At 36.8% G+C, this 24,598-nt stretch overlaps 1 protein-coding gene across 1 annotated transcript in view; it reads right to left on the bottom strand.

Annotated features, from left to right (window-relative positions):
* Nucleotides 1-5,162: 5,162 nt before the first annotated feature.
* The window catches only part of MND1 (meiotic nuclear divisions 1 homolog (S. cerevisiae)), a 107,381-nt gene continuing 87,945 nt past the window's right edge, over nucleotides 5,163-24,598 (bottom strand). Inside the window, exons 7-8 of the mRNA XM_006884498.1 lie at nucleotides 12,577-12,621; nucleotides 5,163-5,269 (exon numbers count right to left, since the gene is read on the bottom strand). Of these exons, the coding sequence (XP_006884560.1) occupies nucleotides 5,163-5,269; nucleotides 12,577-12,621 (152 nt within the window). The remainder of the gene's footprint in view (nucleotides 5,270-12,576; nucleotides 12,622-24,598) is intronic.

Below are 24,598 nucleotides of genomic sequence, written 5' to 3' on the forward strand. Positions count from 1 at the left end.
AGCTGCTCTCAAAGAATTGGCAAAAAACAAAGCCCCATGTATTAATAAAATACCAACTGACATATTTCAGCAAACATATGTTGCTCTGGATGTGCTCACCAGGTTTTGCCAAGAAATCTGGAGGACAACTGGCCAAATGACTGTAAGAAATGTATTTACTCCCATTCCAAAAAAAGTTGACCCAAGTGTGGATATAATCAAATGATATCACTAATTGTTGTTGTTATGTGCCATCAAGTCACTTGTGACTCGTTAGTATCACACCTAATTTGTACTAACTCTTTATTTAGTACAGATTAAAAACAAAACCAAAACAGGATTAAGAATTATCTAGGAAGTGGGTCTGGCTGGACCCACTTTTCCAGGGCTTCTTAACGGGTATCTTAATTTTAGGCAAGCAAGCCCATAGCAGTGCTTTGTTAGAACTTCTTTGTTATAACCTTGTGTTAGCTGTTAAAATTATTAACAAGTCAGTTTAAACTAGATAAATTTTAGATTAAGAAGCCTTGGTGATACAGTGGTTAAAGGGGTTGGCTGCTAAATGAAAACGCTGGTACTGGCCACTCTGCAGGAGAGAGGTGGCAGTGGATGAGTGTTGTTACAGATAAACTGTCAGAGAAGTTTCCAGAATAAACTGGACTAGTTCTACTGGCCTAGTGGTAAGAATATGCACTGTAATCCCAAAGGCACACGGTTCAAATCCACCACCTGCTCCACAGGAGGATGGACAATTTCCTTTTGTTGGATTAACTGCTTCTGAAAACCTGCTAGAGGGTTAGCTGTGGGTCGGTTCCAACTCCACAGCATACAACAGGACAAAAGGCCTGGCGATCAATTTCTGAAAACTAGCCAGAGATAAGTGGGTGGAGCACAAGTGCCTAATTTACAGCTAATGATGGCACTAAAAAATTTGTCACTATGAGCTGAGCCCTGAATTGAAGGCACCTAACAACAGGATTAGCCATCAGGATAGAAAGTACTAAATACGCAAGACTCATCATTTTATAATTCTTTTACTATTATGTTCTTGAGGTTACTTACATATGTTTATACTATCTGTATGGAAAAATTGTTGGCTGCTGAGAACTTTGTGTAGTTCTGTCTGGTCATCACACTGGCGGTCTGAAATTGGCTACAGTGGGAGTATTTACACCATGCAAACACTAGCAAGTTGGCCTTTCCCTCTGTTCCTCTCTACAATCAGTTGTTAAAACATACCAAAAACACTGATTAGCTCATGTATGGATCCCACTTCACTCCTTCTCAAGTGAGTCTGCCTAAAGAGATTTGAAATTGACCAAAAAAGTTGACTTAAAGAGCTATAAAACAGCATCTTTTGGAGTCAAGTAGAATGGCTTCCTTTTGCAACACTATTTGACTTTTTCTAAACAAAGAAGTGTCTTCTCTAATAAATAATAAACTTTGAGACATTTTGGAATTGTTAGTGTTTCAGGGAAAGGCTCATGGTTGGTTGTTGGGTTTGTTTTGTTTTTTTCTTTCCTTCCTTCTCTGTATTGTGTCCTTTCTTACTTCAAATACTTTCCTCTGTGAGAGATGTTGCCTTAAGGGAACACAAATTGGTCTAAAGAACAAACAAATGTGGACCAATCTGCTTCAGCCCACCTCCAGGAAGTGATTAACTAGGCCCACAGCAATTCTATGAAATACAAAGCCTGGGTTCACTAACAAATGGTTCTCATACCATTTGGGTCACCTCAGACATATTAAGTAGTCAAGTTACTAAAAAGAATATCCAAATTGGATGGGGTGGAAAAAAATTTAAGTAGTAAAGTGTGTAACAAAGTTTTAATTGTTTTGTTTTGCAGTGATTTTAAATAATTGTAAATGACTAAGATCATAACCTTTTTTAGAAGGAAGCCTCCGAACTCTAGTGTAGTCTGTAGGGAGTTGTGCTGCTAAATAAAGGCTCAGTGTTATAAAGATGGGCAATCTTCTCTCACTACAATTTATAGCCTCTATAAATCCTTTAGAGGGTCAGCTATGACTCGAGTAACAGTCCTAATGAGTTTTGAGAGTATACTTAGTAATATGTGGTACGTTAATACCACTACTTTTTTTTTTTTTTAATTACTGTTAATGAAAGTTTACAGACTTTGGATTTCCATTCATTCATTTATTCATTGTTGCACTTTTCTCCCTGTCCACCCCTTCCCCCCCAGTTCGCTCTTCTCTTTGAAAAGTAAAAAAAAAATAAAAATAAATTCATTGTTATACAGTCCCTCCCCCCCCATGTAGCCTTCATTCTAGACTCTTGTCATGACAATACCTAATCATATATACCTTTTAAACAGTTCTCTCCCTCATCTGTTTCAATGAAGTATACTTTCTTTATCCCCATTTCTTAGTTTCCCCCCAACCCTGATGTCAGTCCCACTTTACAACAATGGTAGTATTTGTCCTTCTGTGACCGAGAAAGTTTACTCAGCATAACGTCCTCCAGGGTCACCCATTTTATATAATATTTCATGAGTTCCTTGTTTTTCAATGCAGCATAGTATTCCATTGTGTGAATATACCAGAGTTTCTCTATCCATTTGCTTGTTGATGGGCACTTGGGTTGTTTCCAACTCTTTGCTATTGTGAACAAAGCAGCAATAAACATGAGTGTGCATATATCTGCTTGGGTGGCAGTTCTGGTCTTTTTAGGGTATATTTCCAGTAGTGAAACTGCTGGGTCAAATGGTATTTCTATGTGCAACTTTTTGCAAAAGTGCCATACTGCCTTCCATAGTCATTGCACCATTTTACACTCCCACCAACAGTGAATAAGGGTTCCAGTTTCTCTACAAACTTGCCAGCATTTATTTGTTGCTTGCTGCTCTGTTAAATTTTGCTATTCTTACAGGGGTGAGATGATATCTTATAGCTGTTTTGATCTGCATCTCTCTTAGAGCTAGGGATTTTGAACATTTCTTCAGGTGTTTGTTGGTCATCTGAATGTCATCTTTGGTGAAGTGTCTGTTATATCCTGTGCCCATTTTTCAATTGGGTTGCTTTCCTTTATCTTATTGTAGTGCTTGAGTATTTTATAAATTCTAGATATAATTCCCTTATCAGACCTGTTATTACCAAATATTTTTTCCCAGTCTGTGCCTTACCTTTTTACCCTAGTGAAATCATCTATTTTATCCTCCCCTGGTAGTAGGTTTTTCAGGATGCTTGGAAGACTGTTTATGTTGTGGGTTAAGAATTCTAGTGTTCTTCCAAGCCTTTTTTCTAATGAAGTTTATAGTCCTTGGTTTTAGTCCTAAGTCCTTGATCCACTTTGAATTCGTTTTTGCATGTGGAGTGAGGTTTGGATCTTGCTTATCTGCACTAGTTTTCCAATTTTGCCAGCACCATTTGTTAAAAAGGCTGTCGTTTCCCCACCTAAATGATTCCATCTCCTTGTCAAAAATTAATTAAGTACAGGTAGATGAGCTGATTTTTAGAATCTCTATTCTATTTCATTGATCTATGTGTCTGTCATTGTATTAGTACTACTCTGTCTTGACCACCATGGCAATGTAGTAGAATTTGAAATCGGGGAGTGAGATGCCTCCAACCTTGTTTCTCTTTTTAAGGATTGCTTTATTTGGGGCCTCTTTCCATTCCCAATGAAACTGGAGATTACCTTTTCCATCTCACTGAAGAATGGAATTGATATGTGTATTGGGATTGTATTGTAAATTGCATTTGGCGGTATTGTCATTTTCACAATATTGAGTCTTCCTATCCATGAACAAGGTATATTCTTCCATTTCTCCAGGTCTCTCTTTGTTTCCTATAGAAATGCTTTGTAAGTTTCTTTGAATAGATCCTTTGTGCTTCTGGTTAGATTTACTCCAAAGCTAAAGTTGTGATTAGCTATTGTGAAGGAATACCACTACTTCTTGCAAATAATGCATGAATCAGTACAAAAGTCCAGAAGCATCAAAAACTAAAAACTAAAGAAACCCAAGAAACAAAGAAAAATCATCTTCAGATCTAAGAAATTATGAACTAAATTTGATGATCACCAAATTCCTGTGAAAATTAGAAAATGCATGTTATTGTTATGTGTCATAGAAACCAGTACAACTCAGTGTGACCCGATGAACAGATCTGAGCCCTGTCCTATGCTGTGCCACCCTCATCATCTCTGACACACTTTCGCTCACTGCTCCAGTCCCTGTGTCGATCCATTTCATTGAGGGTCTTCCTCTCCTCCATCTTTTCAAAACATGATATTCCTCTCCAAAGAACTGTCTTTCTTAGCAACATTGCCAAAGTATATGAGATAAAGCTTTGTTATCTTTGCCTTCAAAACAAACTCTAGCTGGACCTTCTCTAAAACTTATTATCAATTATATACACACTGTACCAAATACTGGGCAATAATGAAATTGTCACTAAGGTTTTAAAGATGATTGCTAAGCACTTACATGTGTCTATGTATGACAAAGTCTTCAACTGTAACCTTAGTTGTTCTTAACATTCGAAGTAAGGTAAAATATGCTGCTATGCTGTGTTCTGATCTATGAACTATCATTTATAAGCTGACTTTTTAAGAGTTGTTGAGCTGGCTCTAACACCTACTGACCCCACAACGACATAACCAAACACTACCCAATCCTGCACCATTCTCCCAACTGTCACTTAACATAACCAAACACTACCCAATCCTGCACCATTCTCCCAATTGTCGCTGTGCTTAAGCCTATTGTTACAGCCTTGCATCGATCCATCCTGTTGAGGATCTCCTCTCCACCTGTACCCCTCTACTCTACCAGAGCTCTGGTGGCCTAGTGGCAAGGGAGCGGCAGTGTCAATCCAAAGTAATGTGGTTTGAATCCACCAGTTACACTGCAGGAGAAGATAGGAGGTTTCCTCCTGTGCGATTAACTGCTTCCCAAAACCCACCCAAGTGTTAACTATGGATCAGTCCAGACTTGACAGCACACAACAATGATGACAATTATGCTGAGCCTTGTGTGAATATGATTACCATGATGCTGCTTCTGTATCAAAAAGCATGAAGAACACCTCCAGTTTGTACTTTATTTAAATTAAATGATACATAAAGTTATAGGGAAATGACTTTACTGTATATTGATTTTGATAATACAGAAATTTACATATTCACAAACACTTACTTAGAGCATACACTACCATTTAACCTTTTAGTCTAGGTAGTCAAAGTCTTCTGGAATTCCAAAGTTTTTATCAATTTTATTTTCTTCAAATCCAAACTTTCTTTTTGCCCAAGACTTTATTGCAAATATGTTATCTATAAAAAAAATGAAAAAATATTAAAACTTGAAAATAATCATAGAACATTTCAAATATAATTATCTTGGTTTCTGCCTTTTCTTCTATTGCTTCCCTGTTAACAGGAGTAACTTGTAGGTTCAAGATTATTTAGTGAGTATTTAACAAGAATGTTTTTGTTCCCTGTGAGTGTTCATTGAAACTAATAAAATTTAATAATAATAAAAAAAAAGAAAAAGGGAACACGAGGGGTTTTAAAATAAAACAAAAAAAAGAATGTTTTTGTGAAAATACTTAACAAACATTTTGAATAAATAAAGTGGTCTCATATTTTAAATCTTTAACAAGCATTTTGTTAAGTATTTTAAGAATAACCAATGTAACAATAATGTAGACACAGGGAAAGGCTGAGGGTGTCCGTAACTTGTTCCAAAGATGAAGAATTCGGAGCTTCTGCCGCCCCAGCGGGAGCGGGCCCCTCCCATCCCTTCCCCACTTCCCTGTGCACTCTGGACAGTAATGACTTCCAGACAATCAGGCCAACGTGAGGGAGAGAGGGGGAAGGGAAGAGAAAAGGGGGGGTCCTTCCTTTCTCAAGACTATGACAGTAACAGATGTGCCCTCAACCTCCCAAGAGGAAAATGAAATGCATTCTAACACTGAAAAAAGTGTTAAAGCTATTTTAAAAAAGACAAAAACCAAAACTACACTTGAAATGAGTGTTTGCTCTCAAGGAAATAAAACAAATTCTAGAAAAGATTTATGGTCAAATATCTTCATATGAATGCATAATAATAAAACAAACAACAACAGCAATAAGTGAAAGCAATCTAAACACCCAGTGAAGGGGGAAGGCACCAAGGCAGCAGACCCACAGCGGCTGCACTAACGTGTGGGGAATAAAGGAGACTTCCTCCCCATCTCAATTTTATATGTTTCTTTAATGTACATACACTACATTTATAATGAAAATATAAGCACGGAAAAATAATGTTGTAAGATTTTAGTGTGCCAGACTATTTTATAAAATGTATAGGTTCTTATAGAATTTGATCTTATAGAATTCTTTTACATAGCTTCTACAGAAGTATCAAACAATGATAGTTTTCTGAAATAAAATTTATAGTATCTATTGCATTAAATAGTGTTAACAAAATATTTTCGTTTTCTTCTATTAAAGTGCTATAGAATATTACAACTATTAAAAGGAGTGTTTTTTTCTTGTAACCACCTACAAAATTAATCTTTACTCTTCATAACAAGCTAAGTAAGAGAAGAACATAAAATAAAAGCATAAAGAATTCCAGAATGATCTGGTTAGCTTTACCAGTGTTTGCAAAGCCAGTACATTCTTTTCAAAGATTTATAGATGGTCCACTCGTTCATAAAATAGATGTTACATGTATTTTAGAATCTAGAATCTATGCCTTCAACTTGATAATTGAGAAACAAACAAACAAAAAAATCATAAACTTTTTACTTAACAATTCTAAAATAATATGCATGCTAAAAAAGATTTGAGTATTATGTGTGCTGCTTTCACACTAGGCTCCATGAATACATAAAGATTTCCTGGAAATGATAGACCAGATACAACTGAGTAAGAAGCAGTATATTTACTGGAAGGAAGAGTCTTCAAGCCCAAATTATAAGAAAAGAAATGAAACTCTACTTAAGAACCACAGCAGAAAGGGTTCCACAGTTCATAAGAGAGCATTAAGGAAAAAACAACAACAACAGAGGGCATAAAGAGTTTAAAACGTCAAAGATTAAAAGCAAACAAAAGAACAAAACAAAAAAAGCCTCTTCACAATAATATTTAATGGATTAAATAAAAAGTATTAAGTATTTCCTTTGAACAATGGACAATGTTACCCACAGTTTTATAGTTAACCACAAGTAAATATGCCTCTTTTCTCTTAAAAAAGAATTCTTCAGGTTTTTCAACTGATCACAAATTTCCAACAGCTTGTTTTTTCCTCTATGTAGTTAATTTTTTTTAAAGGAAAAAAGAGAAAAGAGGCATATTTACTTGTTGATAAGTCTAGTGATGTGCTAGAGGGCTTACAAACAGTCCTCCCCAAAATGTTGTGAGGAGGTATTAACTGACACTGAACAGATGAGGAAACGGGTTCAGAGAAGTTCAATAGGTCAGGCAGCACATAAGGAGCACAACTTGGACTGCTTTAGAAGTAAAGTTCCCCTCACCATCCACACGTGGCCTGCTCCTTCTGTTTAGAAGCTGCTTTGTGGAGAACTATAGGGGGAAATCACCTTGTGACAACTGCCGTATTTTTAACTTAAGAATCCAGTTTTTTCTTTTTAATTGATTTCTTTTTTATACTTCAATGGGCACATATTTCATTCTTCTCTTTAATAGGAATTTACTTTCCTTTTTTATAAGTCAAGGATATTATTACATTATTTTAAAATTTAATTTACAACCAATTTTATAGAAACCAAGGGCCAATGATACTGATTTTTCGCATAAGGAATCAGGTTCAGAGAAGTCAATACGACAGATAGCAAATAAGGGGCACAACTGTAAAATAGATGAGGAGAAACAGATTCTTAAATTTCTTGTGCATTACAGACATCTGGACAGAGAATCAAGGAAACCGGACCCAAATATTGGTTCTTTCAATGACTAATGATCTCTAACTGCATGTAGCTTTTTCTATCTCTGATTAAGGCAATCTTATCCATGTTCTCACAAGGACATAGATTGAGGACGAGTAATATATGTGAAAGCATTATAGATTCTCCTTAGCATGGAAAAGCTCAATTATCAATATTTTATAATTAATACTGGGAAAACATCAGTATTCCTTTCTGACAGGTTTTAATGTTACTAACCAGACTTGTACATAATTTACAGTAATCACTACTAATTTTTTCTTCTTAACTTTAAGACATTTCATAGATAATGCTTTACTAATTCCCAGTTCTCTGAATATTGTTAAAAGGGAGCAGAATATAAATAATCTACAAATGGACTAATAATGCACTCACATGACGGTATCATGTAGTGGTTAAGAGCTTGAATTCTAACACAGAAAAAAGTTCCATGTTAACTCCTCCTGTCTACAAGTTGTATGGTCTTGAACAAGTTATTTCATCAACTGATGATGGCTGTGGAGTTACAATGAGCATGCACTGTACACACCTGCAAGAAGGCCTGCTGCACAGTCAGCACTGAAACAGTGCTTTCTATTAGTTTTAGGGGAGCTCGGGTGGACTTACGGGCAAGGAATTGCACTGCCAACCCCCAGCTGCTTCTCGGGAGAAAGATGGGCAATCTCCTGTGTGATTTACTTCTGAAAACCCACTGGAGTGTTAGATCTGAGTCAGTCAATTTACAATAATAACATTATTGTTATTAGCAAGAAGACAAATCTTTAGCATTCCATGAAACTCTTTTAAGATTTATCTTGCTTTAGAAATAAACCTAGGTTAAAAGACTAGCATGGAGACTTATCCTGGGAAAAGTTACACAAAGGTTAAAGTGGAAGCAATTACTGATTTAAAAAAAAATATTTATTATCCTACAAAATGACTCAAAAGAGTTTTTTTAAGACAACTACCTCCTTTATTATTGATCTAATTGATGATGTAATGTGCCATCAAGTCACCAGCGACTCATAGCGACCCTATGTACAACAGCTCTGAAACCTGAACTGTTCTAAACCAGTCTCACTGATTCTGACACACCTACCCCATTATCCCACTTACTGTGTTAATCTGTCTCATCCAGGGTCTTCCTCTCTTGTGCTGTCCCTCCACCCTCTGAGCATGATGTCTTTCTCCCAGGACCCGTCCCTCCTGGCCAAGTGCCCAAAGTCTGTGAGGTGGAGTTTCAAAATCCTAGCCTCCATATTATGCTGCGTGAAATATCTCAGCCATACAAAGATAAATACTACACAATGCCCCTGTTATATAATAGGACTGACATGAAGGTTGGGGGGAACTATGAGAAGAGGGGATAATGAACATTGCCTGCATTGGAACAGATAAAGAAAATAATCATGTATAAGAAATATATGATTGTGCAGTATTTGTATGATAAAAGTTCAGAATAAGACACACATAGCAAAGTGGACTGGAAGAGGGAGGGTAGGGAAGGAATAACCTATGCAAAATGAATGAATTTTTTTTAAAAAAAAGCAAACTGGGGGAGTAGGGAGGAAAATGTGAAACAATAAAGAATGAAAAATGCAACTTTACTGTAAACTTTCATTAAAATCATCATCATCATCAACATCATCCTAGCTTCCAAGGAGAAACCTGGTTTCACTCTCTCCAAGCCAGACCTACTTGTTTTCTTGGCAGTCCATAGAATGTTCAAGACTCTTCTGCAGCATCACAACTCAAAGACATTAATTCTTCTGTCATCCTTAGTCATTGTCCAGCTCTCTGATGCATAGCAAGTAATTGCAAAGACCATGGCCTGGATCAGGTGCACCTTAGTCTCTAGACTGACATCACTGCATTTCAGTACTCTGGAGAGTTCCCTGACAGCAGATTTCCCCCAGTGCAATTTGTCTTTTGATTTCCAAACTGCTGGTGCCAAGACTGTTGATTGTGGAACCAAGCAAGCTGCATTTGTGAACAACCTCAATCTCTTCTCCATCTATGATGGTGCCACCAATCTTTGTCTTCCTCATGTTGAGCCTCAATCCATATTGAAGACTATAGTCCTTGACTTTCTGCACCCAGTGCTTCAGGTCCTCCTTAGTTTCAGCAAGCAAGGTTGTGTCATCTGCACAATGTAGGTTGTGATGAGTCTTCCTCCAATCCTGATGCCCCATTCCTCCTCATAAAGCCCAGGTTCCCGTATGATCTGTTCAGCATATAGATTGAAAAGGTATGGAGACAGGATCTATTCCTGATGCAGTCACTCCTTTCTTGATTTCGAACCATGTAGTACTTCTTTGCTCTGTTCTGACTACTGATTCCTTGTCTAAGCATAGGTTTCTCATAAGCACAATCAAGTGTTCTGGAATTCCCATTCTTCTCAAGGTTAGTCACAATTTGTTGTGATCCACACAGTCAAATGCCTTTTCACAGTCAATGAAAGACAGACATTCCTCTAGTACTGCTTGCTTTCTGCCAAGATCCAGTTGACATTGAAAATGATGCTAATTCATAAAAACTTGATTTATAGAAACATTATGAGAAACGCCCCTTCTAAAATAAGGCTAGGCATAAATGAACTTTCATTTCACATTACATTAAGTGGTGTTGTTGTTATGTGCTGTTGAGTCACCTGTGACTCATAGTGACCCTATGTACAACAGCCCTAAACCCTGTTCTGTCCTGTGCCAGTCTTACTGACTCTGACACACCTACCTCCATTAATCCACTGAATGTGTTGTGAGAGTTATACTATAGTTGTTGTAGTTAGGCTCTACTGAATGAACTATAACCCACAGCAACTCTATGAACAACAGATCAGACTTGTCCTCTTCTGCACCACCATTGCTTCACTGTCGTGCTCAAGTCCTTTGCTATAACCACTGTGGCAATCCAGCTGGTTGAGGGCCTTCCTTTCTTTCACTGATCCTCTACCTATTGCAGTGCTATGCCTTTTCTCAAAGACTAGCCCCTGACAACATGCCCAAAGTATGTGAGACAAAGTTTCACCATCTCTGCCTCTAAGGAGCATTTGTCCTGAAGGAACTTCCTTCAGGACAAATGTATCTGTTCTTTTGCTAGTCCATGAGATATTCGATACTCTTCTCCAACACCAAAATTCAAAGGTAACAATTCTTCTTTCTTACTGATTGTCCAACTTTGAGATGCACAGCAAACAGCTGAAATTATCATGACTTGGATTAGTCATTAAACGTTAATTTTAATTTTAAATTGTAATTAAACTTCAATTTAAACCGTAGTCTTTAAACTGACATCCTTGCTCTTTAGCACTTTAAGGAAGTCCTTGGCCATAGATCTTCCCAATGCAGTGTGTGTGTGTGTGTGTGTGTGTGTGTGTGTGTGTGTGTGTAGGATGAATCTGAATGGCACAGGAAGAGATTACCCCTCCTTCTCCAGTGGAGCATCTAATAGATTCAAACTATGCACCTTTGGGATTGTAGCGCAACTTCTTGCCATTAGGCCACCAGAGCTCCCTGCAACAAGTCTTTTGAGATCTTGACTGTTGCTACCATAGGTGTTGATTGTGGGTCTAAGTAAAATGAATTGACAACTTCAATCTTCTCTCCATCTAACATGATGTTGCCTATTGGTCCAGTGGTGAGGAATTTTGTTTTCTTGATGATGAGATAGAATTCATATTGAAGGCTATAGTCCCTGATCTTCTGCATTAAGTGATAAGTCTTTTTCACTTTCTATGTGCGAGACTGTGTCAGCTACATAACACAGGTTATTGATAAGCCTTCCTGCAATTGTGATGGTATGCTCTTCTTCATATAGTCCAGCTTCTATAATTATCTGCTCAGTATACACACTGAACAGATATAGAGAAGGATATATGACCCAGACACACACTTTTCCCAATTTTCAACCACGCAGTGTTCCCTTGTTCTGTGTGGACACCTGCTTCTTGGTCTATGTATAGTTTTATTATAAGCACTGTAAAGGGTTCTGGAATTCTCATTCTTCTCAATGTTATCCATAATTTGTTATTTTGATCTACACAATCAAATGCATTCAAGAAAACAAAAGTAATTATCTCTCTATTATACTCTACTTTTAACCAAGATCTATATGACATCAGCAGTGATATCCCTTAGTCAGAATTCAAGTCGAATTTCTGTCAATTCCCAGTTGATGTATAGGAAAGAACACATTGAGCATTTCTCAATCTTCAAGAACTGAAGAAATTCGAGTCCTGGGTTGCAATACTGAAGGGTTTTATGCAAAATATTGAGTGATGAAGAAAATATTAAAAGAAGATGGAAGGAATGTAGAAGAACTGGTTGATATGAAATTATTTCAGGAAGTAGTAGCATATTAACAAGAACCAATAGTTCTAAAGGAAGAGGTTCAAGTTGCACTGAAAACATCGGGGAGGAACCCCAAAAACACAGAACCAGGAAATCAGTAGAATACCACCAATGAAAATGTTTCAACAAACAGGTGCAGCCCTGGATGTACTCACTGGTCTATCTCAAGAAATTTGGAAGATGGCTACCTAGTCATTTGAATGGAAGAGATCCATATTTGTTCTCATTCCAAAAAAAGGCTATTTAACAGAGTGTGCAAATTATCTAACAACAACATCATATGCAAGTAAAATCTTGCTGAGGAGTATTGAAACTGGAACAGCATGCATTAGAATTTAGCACTGTTGCTTTACATACGTACCTGTCCATCTGTTCGCAGCTTCTTTGGCTACTTTATTTGCTTGACCTGAAGAATTAAAAAGAAAAAAAAAGGCAAATGGATACAGATAAATGTATATACACATACGTACACACTATAAGTATCTATATACTCACAATTTTTTTAAAATAAAAGGTAACACAAAGAAGAAATCTATAAAAAAGCTTTCAAGTAGTGACAAAAACGGCATCTCACAAAACTTCCCAAGTGTCAAAGAAATTTTTAATCAATTGAAGCTATATTAGCCATGCACTGAAAGTTTCCTTTTTCAAATTATCTATCATCATGGTACTTTAAAAAGCACATAGGTTTAAATGTGATATATTATTCTAACAAACAATAGATATTATGAATAAAACTATTAGTGGTAACTAAATCAAGTAGCCCTACTGGAGGAAATACATACTTTATACTTAATTATCTATCTTGACATGAAATTCATCTGTATTAATAACTACCACAAAATTCACAGGCTTTTACAACTACCAAGGAGCTCTGCTGGCATCGTGAATTAGCATAATGGGTTGCTGACTAAAAGGCTGGCATTTCAAGTCCACCAGCCATTTTGAGGGATATTGATGGGCAGTCGGATTCTATGCAGATTTACAGCCTCAAAAATTCAATGAAGGGTTGCTATGACCTTGACCCCAAGCCATGAATATAACCATCCACATTACTTAACTGAAGAACATTTCATTATCCAAAAAAGAAACCCCATATTCATTAGCAAAAAATTCCCCATATTGTCTTCTAGCCCTTGGTGAGAATGAATTGGTTTTAGGTTTCTATGAATTTGTCTATTCTGCACATTTCACGTAAACAGAATTATATAATAAGTGGATTTACGTGTCTGGTCTTTCTCAGTTGCAATACTGTTTTTAAGGTTTAGCTGTGCTACTGTTGCTGTGTACCTCCAACTGGAGTTGACCCATGGCTGATCCTCCAGTGGGTTTTCAGAAGCAGTTAATGCCACCAAAGGGCAATATTCCACTATACAGATAAGGACAAGTGGCACAGTGCATAAAGTACCGGCAGGATATATGACCAGCTGCTCTGCAGGAAAATGTTGGGCAGTTTCTTCCTGTAACAATTTACAGCCTTAGAACTGGAATTTGTTGTTGTTTTGTGCTGTTGTGTTGCCTGCAACCCATAATGACCTTATGTACAACAGCTCTGAAGCCTGCCCTGTCCAGAGACTGTCTCAATGATTCCGAAACACCAATCTCCATTACCCCAGTTACTGTATCAATCCATCTCATCCAGGGTCTCCCTCTCCTTCGCTGTCCCTCCACCCTTCGGAGTATGATTTCCTTTTCCAAGGACCTGTTTCTCCTGGCCACATGCACAAAGATGTGAGATGGAGCTTCAAAATCCTGTCCTACAAGGATAAACTGGATAGAGGGTCATTATGAGTCACAACTAATTCAGCAGCTGTGGTTTTGGTTTCATGTGGCTATGGAGCTTGGGTGGAGTCGTGTGGTGTGTGCTATGATGCTAGCTGAAAGGCCAATCATTGGAATCTATCAGCTGCTCTGCAGGAGAAAGATGGACAATCTCTTCCTGCAAAAATTTACAGCTTTGGAAATCCACAGTGTTGGAACCACCTCAATGGCAGTTGTTTATGCAGGTGTACCACGTCTGTGTAATTCATCAGTTGACAGACATTTGGGTTATTTCCAAATGACGATGATATAAACACCATTTGCAAGTTTTGTATGAACATATGCTTTAAATTTTCTCAGGTATATAATTTGGAATTAAATTCTTTGGTCGTAATTGCTATACTTTCCTGATTCTATAGATTTTCTTTTTACTTTTAGGACTGTGTGCATTCATGCACAAAAATTAATTTTGAAGTTCAATTTGTCATTTTCTGTGGTACCTATGCTTCTGGTGTCATATTTAAGACATCATTGTCTTAGTTAGAGTCTTTTGGCAATCCATGGGATATGTAGCACTCTTCTGCAACACCATCACGCAAATGTTATGTCATCATCCTATTCATTGTCTAGCTCTCAGATGCACAGCAAGTAACTGGAAAGACTGTAGCTTGAATCATGTGCACTTTAGCCTTTAAAATGACATCATTCCTCACCAGGACTTTGCAAAGATCCTTGACAGCAGACTTTCCCCAATGCTATATGTCTCCTGATCTCCTAGTGCCAAGTGGTTGTCTGTGGATCAAGCAAGATGAAATAGAAAATTGCAACTTTTGTCCATTTATCATGATGTTGCCTATTGACCCAGAGGTAAGGATTTTTGTTTTCTTAATGGTGAGATGTAATTAATAATGAAAAAGAACAGAAAGATTTGTCTGGGAGAAAAGGACAGTCGGAGTACTCCACTGAGGCAAGGATGGTGAAGCTTCATCCAGCATATTTCAGACAGATTGTTAATAGAGGCTATTCCTTAGAAAGGGATATCACGTTTGTAAAGGTAGATTTATCAGTGAAGGACAGGAAGCTCCTGTGACAGACCGATACAACAGCTGAGGCAATGGGCTCAAATATGTGAAGGATGATTAGAATGATGCAGGATAGGAAAGGGTTCATATCTGTAGTACAGGGTCACTATAAGTCAGACTTGACTTGAAAGTACCTATCACCACCGCCAAGAAGCAGGCAGAGGTCACCAAGATTTACACCTACATTGTTTTCTTTCTCAGAGTTAGGTCTTTCCTCTTCTTTGAGTTAGTTTTTATATATACTGTGATGTGAAGGTCCAGATAAATTTATTTCAATGCAGAAATAAATCAGGCCCAGACCTATTAATTGAAGGCTATTCTCTGTATGGATGGTCTTTGCCCCCCCCCCCTTTTTAATTAATTTCAGTGAACATTTAGAGAGATTTTGGATTTCCATTCTGTTCGGATGGTCTTGATTGCAAAAACTGAAGAAGACTTGAAGCATCTGCCGCAAAAGATCCAAGACTTCCATATAGGTTACATCTCAACATCAACAGGCAACATTATAGCTAGAGAACAGACTGAAGTTGTCAACGATTTTAATTTACTCGGATCCAAAAATCAATAACTATGGCTGCAGTAGTCAAGAAATCAACATGTGATGCATTAGGCAGATCTGCTGTTATGGAGTTCTTTTAAGTGCTAAAGAGCAAATATGTCAGATAAAAGACTAAGGAGAGTACCTGATGCAAGCCACAGTGTTTTCAGTTGTTTACTGTGCGTCTGAAAGTTAGACAATGAATAAGAATGACTGAAGAAAAAATAGAAGCGATTGAATTGTGGTGTTGGAGAAGAGTATGGAACGAAGCATAAACTGTCAAAAGAATGAACAAACCTGTCTTGGAGGAAGTGCAGAGTGTTCCTTAGAGGCAAAAATCATGAAACTTTATTTCACATACTCTGACCTATTGAAGGGCTGTGTTGTGCCACTGACTCAAGTATGACAAATGACAGCAATCTCATGAATAATAGATTTGAACCCAGTCCTATCCTGTTTCATCTTCTTGACTTATTAATTCTTGACCTAGTAGAGCCCATTGCGGCAGTCATCATGTCAATCCACTTGATTGAGGGTCTTCCTTTCCTTCACTGACCCTTCAAAACATCATGACCCTCTTCAAAGAGTAGCCCCTCTTAGCAACATTCTTGAAGCATATGAGGTGAATCCTCTTCATCTTTGACTCCAAAGAGCACTCTGACTGCACCCTCTCCAAGACATATCTGTTTGTTCTCTTGGCGGTCCACGGGATGTTCAGTGCTCTTCTCCAACACCACAGATTAAAGGCATCAATTTTTCTTCTGTAATCCCAATTCACTGTCCAGTTCTTGGATGCATAGCAAGTGATCAGAAAGACCATGACTGGAATCAGATGCACCTTAGTCCTCAAACTGACATCATTACTCCTCTATAATTTGGAGGGGTCTCTAACTGCTGACTTGCCCAGTGCAACATGTCGCCTAATTTCCTGACTGTTGGTACCAGAGGTATTAATTGTGGATCCAGGTAAGATGAAGCTGTTGACCATTTCAAAGTTTTCTCCATCCATTATGATGTTGCCTTTCGGTCCAGTGGTAAGAATTTTTGTTTGAGATTATTGAGATGCAATTTATATTGAAGGCGGCATTCCCTGATCCTTTGAAACAAGTGCTTCATGTCATCCTCAGTTTCAGTGACCAAGTTTGTGTCATTTTCATAATGCATATTATGATAAGTTATTGATGAGTCTCCCTGCAATCCTGAAGCCACATTCCTCTTCAGAGTCCAGATTCTTGAATAATTTGCTCAGCATACAGATTGAATAGGTATGAGAGAAAATACAACCCTGACACACTCTTCATTTTAAACCATGTAGTGTTTCCTTGATCTGTTCGTACAATACCCTCCTGGTCCACGTACAGCTTTCGCATCGTCCTTGGAAAAATACATTATTCTGGGAAAGGGTGATGGTCAATGAAAGAGAAGATCTTCGACAAGATGGACTGACACAGTGACTTAACTGTGTCACCAAAGAGACCATGATGATGGTGCAGGATAGGCCAAGATTCAGATCTGTTGTTCACAGAGTCGTTACGAGTTGTAGTTGAGTACATAGCACCTAACAACAATGTTAATTTGGCGAGCATTCTCATCTTATTAATATCACACACAAGTTAATGCTTGTAAAATAACATTCTGCAGAAACCAATTTAAAAAATAGTTGTAAAAGAACATAGACAGGGAATGAGATTTTAAAAAGAAGTGAAATGAGGAATACCATTTTTGATGTAAGATCTTGGCTGAAAGAATAAAAAGGCGTTCAGCTATCCTCTACTGATTATGCAAATGAATTCAACTGTGTGGGTCATATGAAATTATGGTTAACCAGTGAAGAGCTGAAATTCCACAACATTTAATTGTGTTCATGTGGAAGCTTTACATAGACCAAGATGCTGTCATTAGAACAGAGTAAAGTATGCTGTATGGTTTAAGACTGGCAAAGTTTTGCATCAAGGTTGTATCCTTTCATCATATTTATCCAATATGTAAATGAAACGAATAACTTAAAAAACTGCACTACAGGAAGAAATGATGCATCAAGACTAGAGGAAGACTCATTAACAACCTGTTCAAATGTAGATGACATAACCTTGCTTGTGGTAGGTGAAGAGGTTTGAAGCACTTACTGATGAAGAGCAAATATTCTAGACTTTGGTATAGATTACATTTCAACATAAAAATCTTTACAAGTAAACCAACAAGCAGCATCACGATGAAAAGAGAAAAAAAGAAAAGTGGTCAAAGATTTAATTTTATTGGAACCATAATCAATGAGTATGGAAACAGAGTCAAGAAATAAAAAGATGTTTTATACTGAGAAAATCTGTTGCAAATGATTACTTTGAAGTGTTAAAGCAAAAGATAAGTGGCAAGAAGCTGCACTGCAATCCTAGCGGTAGGCAGTTTGAATCCACAAGATGATCTGCTGGAGAAGGAGGGACCGTCTCCTCCTGTACCAGTCAGATTGATCTGACAGTACACACACAAATAATAATAAAAAAAAAATTTTTTTAAGGCAAAAGGTATCATTCTGAAGACTAAGGTGCTCCTGACCTTAATCTTGTCTTTTTAATTGTATCATTTTGTTTTATATAGGTTGCGATTAGTTGGAACCAACTTGATGGCCCCTAATAATGAAAACAGTATTAAAACTTAGAACTCATAAATAAATATGGATGTCTTTCCATTTATTTAGGCCTCCTTTATTTTCTGGGAACAATGTTTAGTAGTTTTAGTATTTAAGTCTTAAATTCCTTTAATTATTTTATTCTTTGGACGCTACTGTAAATGTGATTTTTAAGATTAGTTTTCCGATTGCTCACCGTTAAAGCATAGAACCAATTGATTATTTTGTATACTGAGTTTGTGCATTATGTAGCTATCCTATGCTTGGATGCTTCTCCAGCCACTGGAATTCACCAGAGGCTCCAAGGAAGAAAGACGGACAGTCCCTCCCATTTGATGTATAGCCTTGGAAAGCCAATGAAAGGTCAGTTTTCATTCATGAGTCAGAACTGACTGTATGGCATTGTGAGAGTGAGTAACAGTTTTTATGTTTGTTCAGATTCTTTAATATTTTCATCTTACACCATACACAAAAATCATCTCAAGGTGGATGGATCAGAGACCTGGGAATAAAGCCAAAAACCATAACGTTCATAAGAGACAAACTAGGATCAAACTTAGAAGTGCTAGCCCAAGGTATAAAGAGACTGCCAAATACAACCAGAAATGTTCAAACTGAAGAGGATAAAATTGATGCATGGGACCTTCTAAAGATTAAATACATGCGTGCATCAACAACTTTTTCCAACAGGGTGAAACCTACAGACTGGAAACAAACATTTGGTAATACCATTTCAGCCAAGAGTCTTATAACAAATGTTTACAGAATACTCTGGGTCTCCATAAGAAAGAGACTGATAACCCAGTTACAATATGGGCAAAAGACAAGGAAAGAATTTTCACAGAGGAAGATATTCAAATTGGAAACAGACACATGAAGAAATGATCAAAATCACTGGCAATAAGAGAGATACAAATCAAAACCACAATGAGGTATTATCTCACTCCAGTAACAGTGGCAAAGTTTAACAGGACAGCAAGTAATAAATGCTGGAGAGGATGTGGTGGGAAAGGAACTCTTATACATTGTTGATGGGATTGTAAAATGTTACAACCATTCTGAAAGGCAGTTTGGTACTTCCTGAAAAGCTGAACATAGAAATTCCATATGACCCAGCTATTCCACTAGTTGGAATATACCCTGAGAAAACAAGAACTGAGGCACAAACTGAGATTTGTACACCAATGTTCATAACAGCGTTATTCACCATTGCAAGAACATGGAAACATCCCAAATGTCCCACCACAATTGAATGGACTGAGAAATTATGGTACAAACAATGGAATACTACGCAGCACACAGGAGCAATGATTTTGTAAATTATTACCTAACTTGGGAGGGACTGGAAAGCATTATGCTGAGTGAACTAACTCAGTCCTAACTAACAAGGATAAATATTGTATAAAACCATTACTACAGAATGAGTATAAGGATACAAGAGGGGAGAGAGAGGTTGGAAGCAGAGGGATGGGGATGTGCAGGGGAGAGGGGGAATTAATCATGAAAAAGAAAAAAAAATTTCTGTATGTTAATATTGTGTCACTGACAAAGAAGGATATTTTGAATACTTTCTTTATACTCTGGATGTCTTTTCTTTCTTTTTCTTCCCTATCTGTCCTTGCTAGAATTTCCAGTACAACAAAGTGACATCTTTGGGGAAAATTCTTTAGTTCTCTTACTACTCTGCAAAAAACAAACAAAAAACTCCCCAACAAACCCAAACAAATCTTTTGTTCTTATTTCCTAAGAGAAAATCCTTTCAATTCCTTGAATAACGGAGTATCTTTTATTATCTAAAATCTCCAAACCACATGGGGATTTGTATAAATAAATGGGGGCTGGCCAGTCTAGACAGACTATCTGATATCAACTAAATTATCAAACAATATCACTAATAGCACATGCAAGCAAAATAATGCTGAAGAACCACTAAATATGGCTAAGAAGAGCCTGTAATTAGAAGAGCCTGTGGCACCTGTGATATCACTGCTGCTGTCAGATGGATCTTCCCTGAAAGCAAAGAATATCAGAAGAATGCCTATTTGTATTACCAAAATACAAAAAAAAAAATTATGTAAAGGCTTTTGACTGTGTGGATCATAAACTATGGCTAACATTGAGAAGAATGGGAATTCCAGAACACTTAATTGTGCTCATTTCAAAACTTATACCTAGACTAAGAAGCTGTTGTCCAAACAGAGAAAGGGAACACTGCATGTTTTAAAATCAAGAAAGGTGTGCTTTAGGGCTATATACTTTCTCCAAACCATTCAATCTATATGCTGACCAAACAATTTGAGAAGCTGGACTTCATGAAAGTGAGGACTTGATGCACTTGCTATAGAAGATCAGAGACTGCAGCCTTCAATATGGATTAGTTCATCATCAACACAAAAAGTCTCACCACTGGACCAATAGGCATCATCATGATAGTTGAGGAAACGACTGAAGTTGTCAACAATTTCATCTTATGTGGATCCACAACCAACACCTTCTCTAAACTTAATTGCATCATCTCTCAAAATTTATTTAAGGAAGTTTTTACTAAGTGAGTTGTGTACCCCTTAAAAAAATGTGTTGAACTCCCATTAGAAAATGGAGAAATTATGGAAATAGATATTTTCTTTTACTATGTTAATAATGCCTGTAGTGCAATAAATGAAATTAAATAATGTGATTCTTCCAGCCAAAAAAAGAAAAAAAAAAAAAGAAAAGGGGGGGAAAAAAAAAAAGAAGACTAAGGTGTCTCAGATTCAGGCCAGGGTCTTTTCAATCACTTGCTATGCATCTGAGAACTGGGCAATGAAGAAGAATCTATGGTTTTGAGAAGAAATCTCAAATTTATGGCCAAGAGATCAAAAGTAAGGATGTTTTATGGACGTCAATATTTGCATCAACATTTATATATAATATTTACCTGTGGGAGGGAAAGTGTCTGTCCTTTTAACTTGTAAGTGCTAAACTAGCTCCAGGTAGCTAGAAGTAGAGAAAATGCCACGTGGGCAGTCATTTTCAGAGATGTTTGAGGAGTGAAGGTTTGATTAATCTTCTCATTTTTTGCAGACTTAATCTTGATTTTTATACATGAAACCACTAAGTATGAGGTTAGCTGTGGGTGTTTTGCAGATGCAATTTATCAGGTTTAACAATTTCTTAACTTTGTTGAATGCTTTTACCATGCAAGAGTGTTAGATGTTTATTTTACTTCTACAGAGATGAACCTATAGGGTTGTTTTCTTTAATAAAGTGATACACTACATTGATTTTCATAAGCTGAACCAATCTTATATTGTTGGGATAAATTTCACTTGACTTTGGTATAAAAGCTTTCTAAATGGAGCTATATCACAACTGTTAGTATTTTGTTGAATATTTTGCATCTGTATTCTTAAGAAATAATGATCTTTGTGAATATTCAACTGTATGAGTGATAACAAATAATGGATAATATTGTTAAGAACAGGAATTCCAGAAGAATTCTTAAAAAAAGAAAATAATCACTGTTGTTGTTAATAACAGTAACTTAAAAATGGACTCAAAGGTAGTATTGCTTGTGAAGACAGCTCAGGATTGGGCAATATTTTGTGCTGTTTTTCACTGTTTTTGTTCAAACATTCTTCTAGGTCATATAGCCCTGTTGTGTCCATTTGCCGTACAGAGATAAAGTTTTGTGGATTTTTTTGAGAAAGATCTTTCATTTCTCAGTTACTTAAAAATGTTTGTTGGTTAGTTTACAGTTTCTTCTAGCTATTATCAGGTCATTGAGAAGTTCAAGTGTTTTAGATAAATATGGCCCTAGAGAGAGACTTGTAGCACCATGTGAATTCCAAGCCGGGTCAAATGATGACAAGCCTCTATACTATAGTTTTCCATGGAATCCCTGGATGATGCCAACAGTTAAGTGCTTTATTAATTGACCAAAATAGTTTTAAATCATTCAGAAATCCCTTGGAAGCCAAACCTGGCAATCTGCTTCTAAAAGGCCACAGCCTTGAAAACCTAACAGAACTTTTCTACTTTACATGCATTGGGTTACCATGAATTGGAACAGACTCAAGGTAACTAACAACAACAGCATCAGGAAACCACCACTAGACTTGGTAAATCATGGCAATTCCATGGAAATTCTACTCCATTCTGTTTTTCTCTGGTACAGGAGGGCAGGTTGGTTATCTTTCACGGTTATTGGTGCGAGGGCAGTAAGAGAAGGAGGACGTAACGGGGCAAGTTAAAATACAACAACAGTTTACTATTATAAGATTCGATCCTTTCTTTTGAATATACCTTCCATGAATTGCTGCAAAGGAGTCTTGCTGGCACAGTGGTTAAAGCATTTGGCTGCTAACCAAAAGATCAACAGTTGGAGCTCAACAGCTGTTCTACAGGAAAAAGATGAGGTATGTGCTTCCATAAATGATTCACAGCTTCAAGAACAAAAGGGGCTGTTCTGTTCTGTCTTATGGGCGAGAATCAACATGCAAGTAGTGGATTTGGTTTGGATTTCAGACTGCTGAAGGATCCTAGTTCATTTCCAGAGTTCGGGGGAGGGGGAACCCCAAACAAACCAAAACTGATGAGAAGAACGTTTTTTTGCCAAGTTTTTTTATGATTTTTTTTTTTGTGGATAAATGTTCAGAGATCTTTATTCCACTATTTTGATCATCCTTGTATAATTTCTTTTAAAGAACATTTCCAATGTATTCCTCTAAGACTTTATTTTGTAGACTATTTTACGGTTTTTTTATTATTGTAGATTGTTTCTATTACAGTTATTTTTGTCTGGTCTCACTCTATCAGAATAGCTACAACGAAAATTTAGTTTTAAAAATAAGTTGCTGCTTTTATTTTACTTCGTGGGCATATGCAATTAATCTTGCTAGTATATGATTAGTGATATTACTTATTCAATTGGCATGATGCAATAAGTATTTCCTGCAAAATAACTAGGAAAAAACACACAGCCACACCTACATAGTGTAAGGTTATGTATATATAACTTCAGTCACTGAAAAAACAGTATTCCAAAATAAACCAATGACAAATTTACAGTAATGTACTTGTCAAAATTCATACTTAATTCAGAGAGGTACAAAGAATGACAACATCTGAAATTACATGTCTGCAATAAAAAAGTTTTCTCACTTTATGAATCAGTCTGGCATAATTCTCTATTCCCTGTTAATTTTCTATTTCTCAAAAAGATTCATTGGCTTAGGATCTCAATCACTGAAGATCAGCATGGTTAACTAAGCCTAGACATCCCTAAGGAGATAAAAGTTGCCAAAATAAAGAGAAGAAAAAGTGTCAAAGGGGTAGGTCGTAAATGGAGATAGGTGATGTCAGTTAGGGTCATCTTTACTGGGAAACAGCTGTAGTAATAATATGGGACAGAAAAGTAGATCACGCTTAGAACTGGAGGGCTGTGGCTAAGAACTGCGGACCTCAGACAACAGAGATGAAACTGGTAAACAAAAGTTTAAAATTGAAATGAAGAAGGAAAGCAGAATCAAGTAACACATATGCAGGATTAAAGTTGGTTACTGATCCAGAAAATAAAAAAACCTGAAAATACTAAAGCTAAGCAAGAAAATGGCCAGTGAAGTTCCCGTTCATTAGAAGCTGCTGTAGGCCAGGCACATAATGTTTGATGTCCTCTGTAACAAGCAGTGTGTGCTTCCTTTTGAAAATAAATTATGTGCTGATCAAGCTTCCGAATAGCGTAACCTCCTACCTTGTGTCCTGCTGCTTTGATGTGTTTGTGTTCACTGAGGGCCATTTTATATTAAGTTTAAACGTTAAAATAGTTGATTTTGTAGCAGAACAGTTGATAGAACTTTTCTCTGAAGCATAGTGATAAAAGAAAGAACTCTGTGGGCAGCATGGAAAGAGCTACTAGCTATCCCCAAATACTTAATTTATAGAGAATGACTGGCTGAGGGGGTTCTTCTGCCCCTCACCTCTCTTTGAAATCAGCATGGGCAATCAGTGAACCCAACATGATCACTTTTATTACCACTGAGGCTGTGTACTCTCTGTGCTTCAATGATGATTCCTAGAGTTGTGTAAGTGAATACCTCCTCTAACATGAAATTTAACTTCACTGAATTTAACTAATTGAATTGAAAAAAAATTGATGAAAGTCAAAACAACAACAACTAAGACATGGTCAATTTAAATGTGAATTTAAAAGTATCAAATATTTGCAATTTTTCTTAAGGCTTTCAATCATGTACAATAATTATAATTTTTCCCAAAAGTTCTATTTGGTAAAAAAAAAAAGAAAATAATACATATTTTCACATGCAAACCAACGTTGTGCCTTAATAATACTATTTTTCATTTTTTTAAAGTATACATATTTCTCTCTTTACATAAA

This window comes from Elephantulus edwardii, unplaced genomic scaffold (genome assembly GCF_000299155.1).
Source record: "Elephantulus edwardii isolate Elephantulus edwardi_28Jun2011 unplaced genomic scaffold, EleEdw1.0 scaffold00034, whole genome shotgun sequence".
Taxonomy (NCBI): Eukaryota; Metazoa; Chordata; class Mammalia; order Macroscelidea; family Macroscelididae; genus Elephantulus; species Elephantulus edwardii.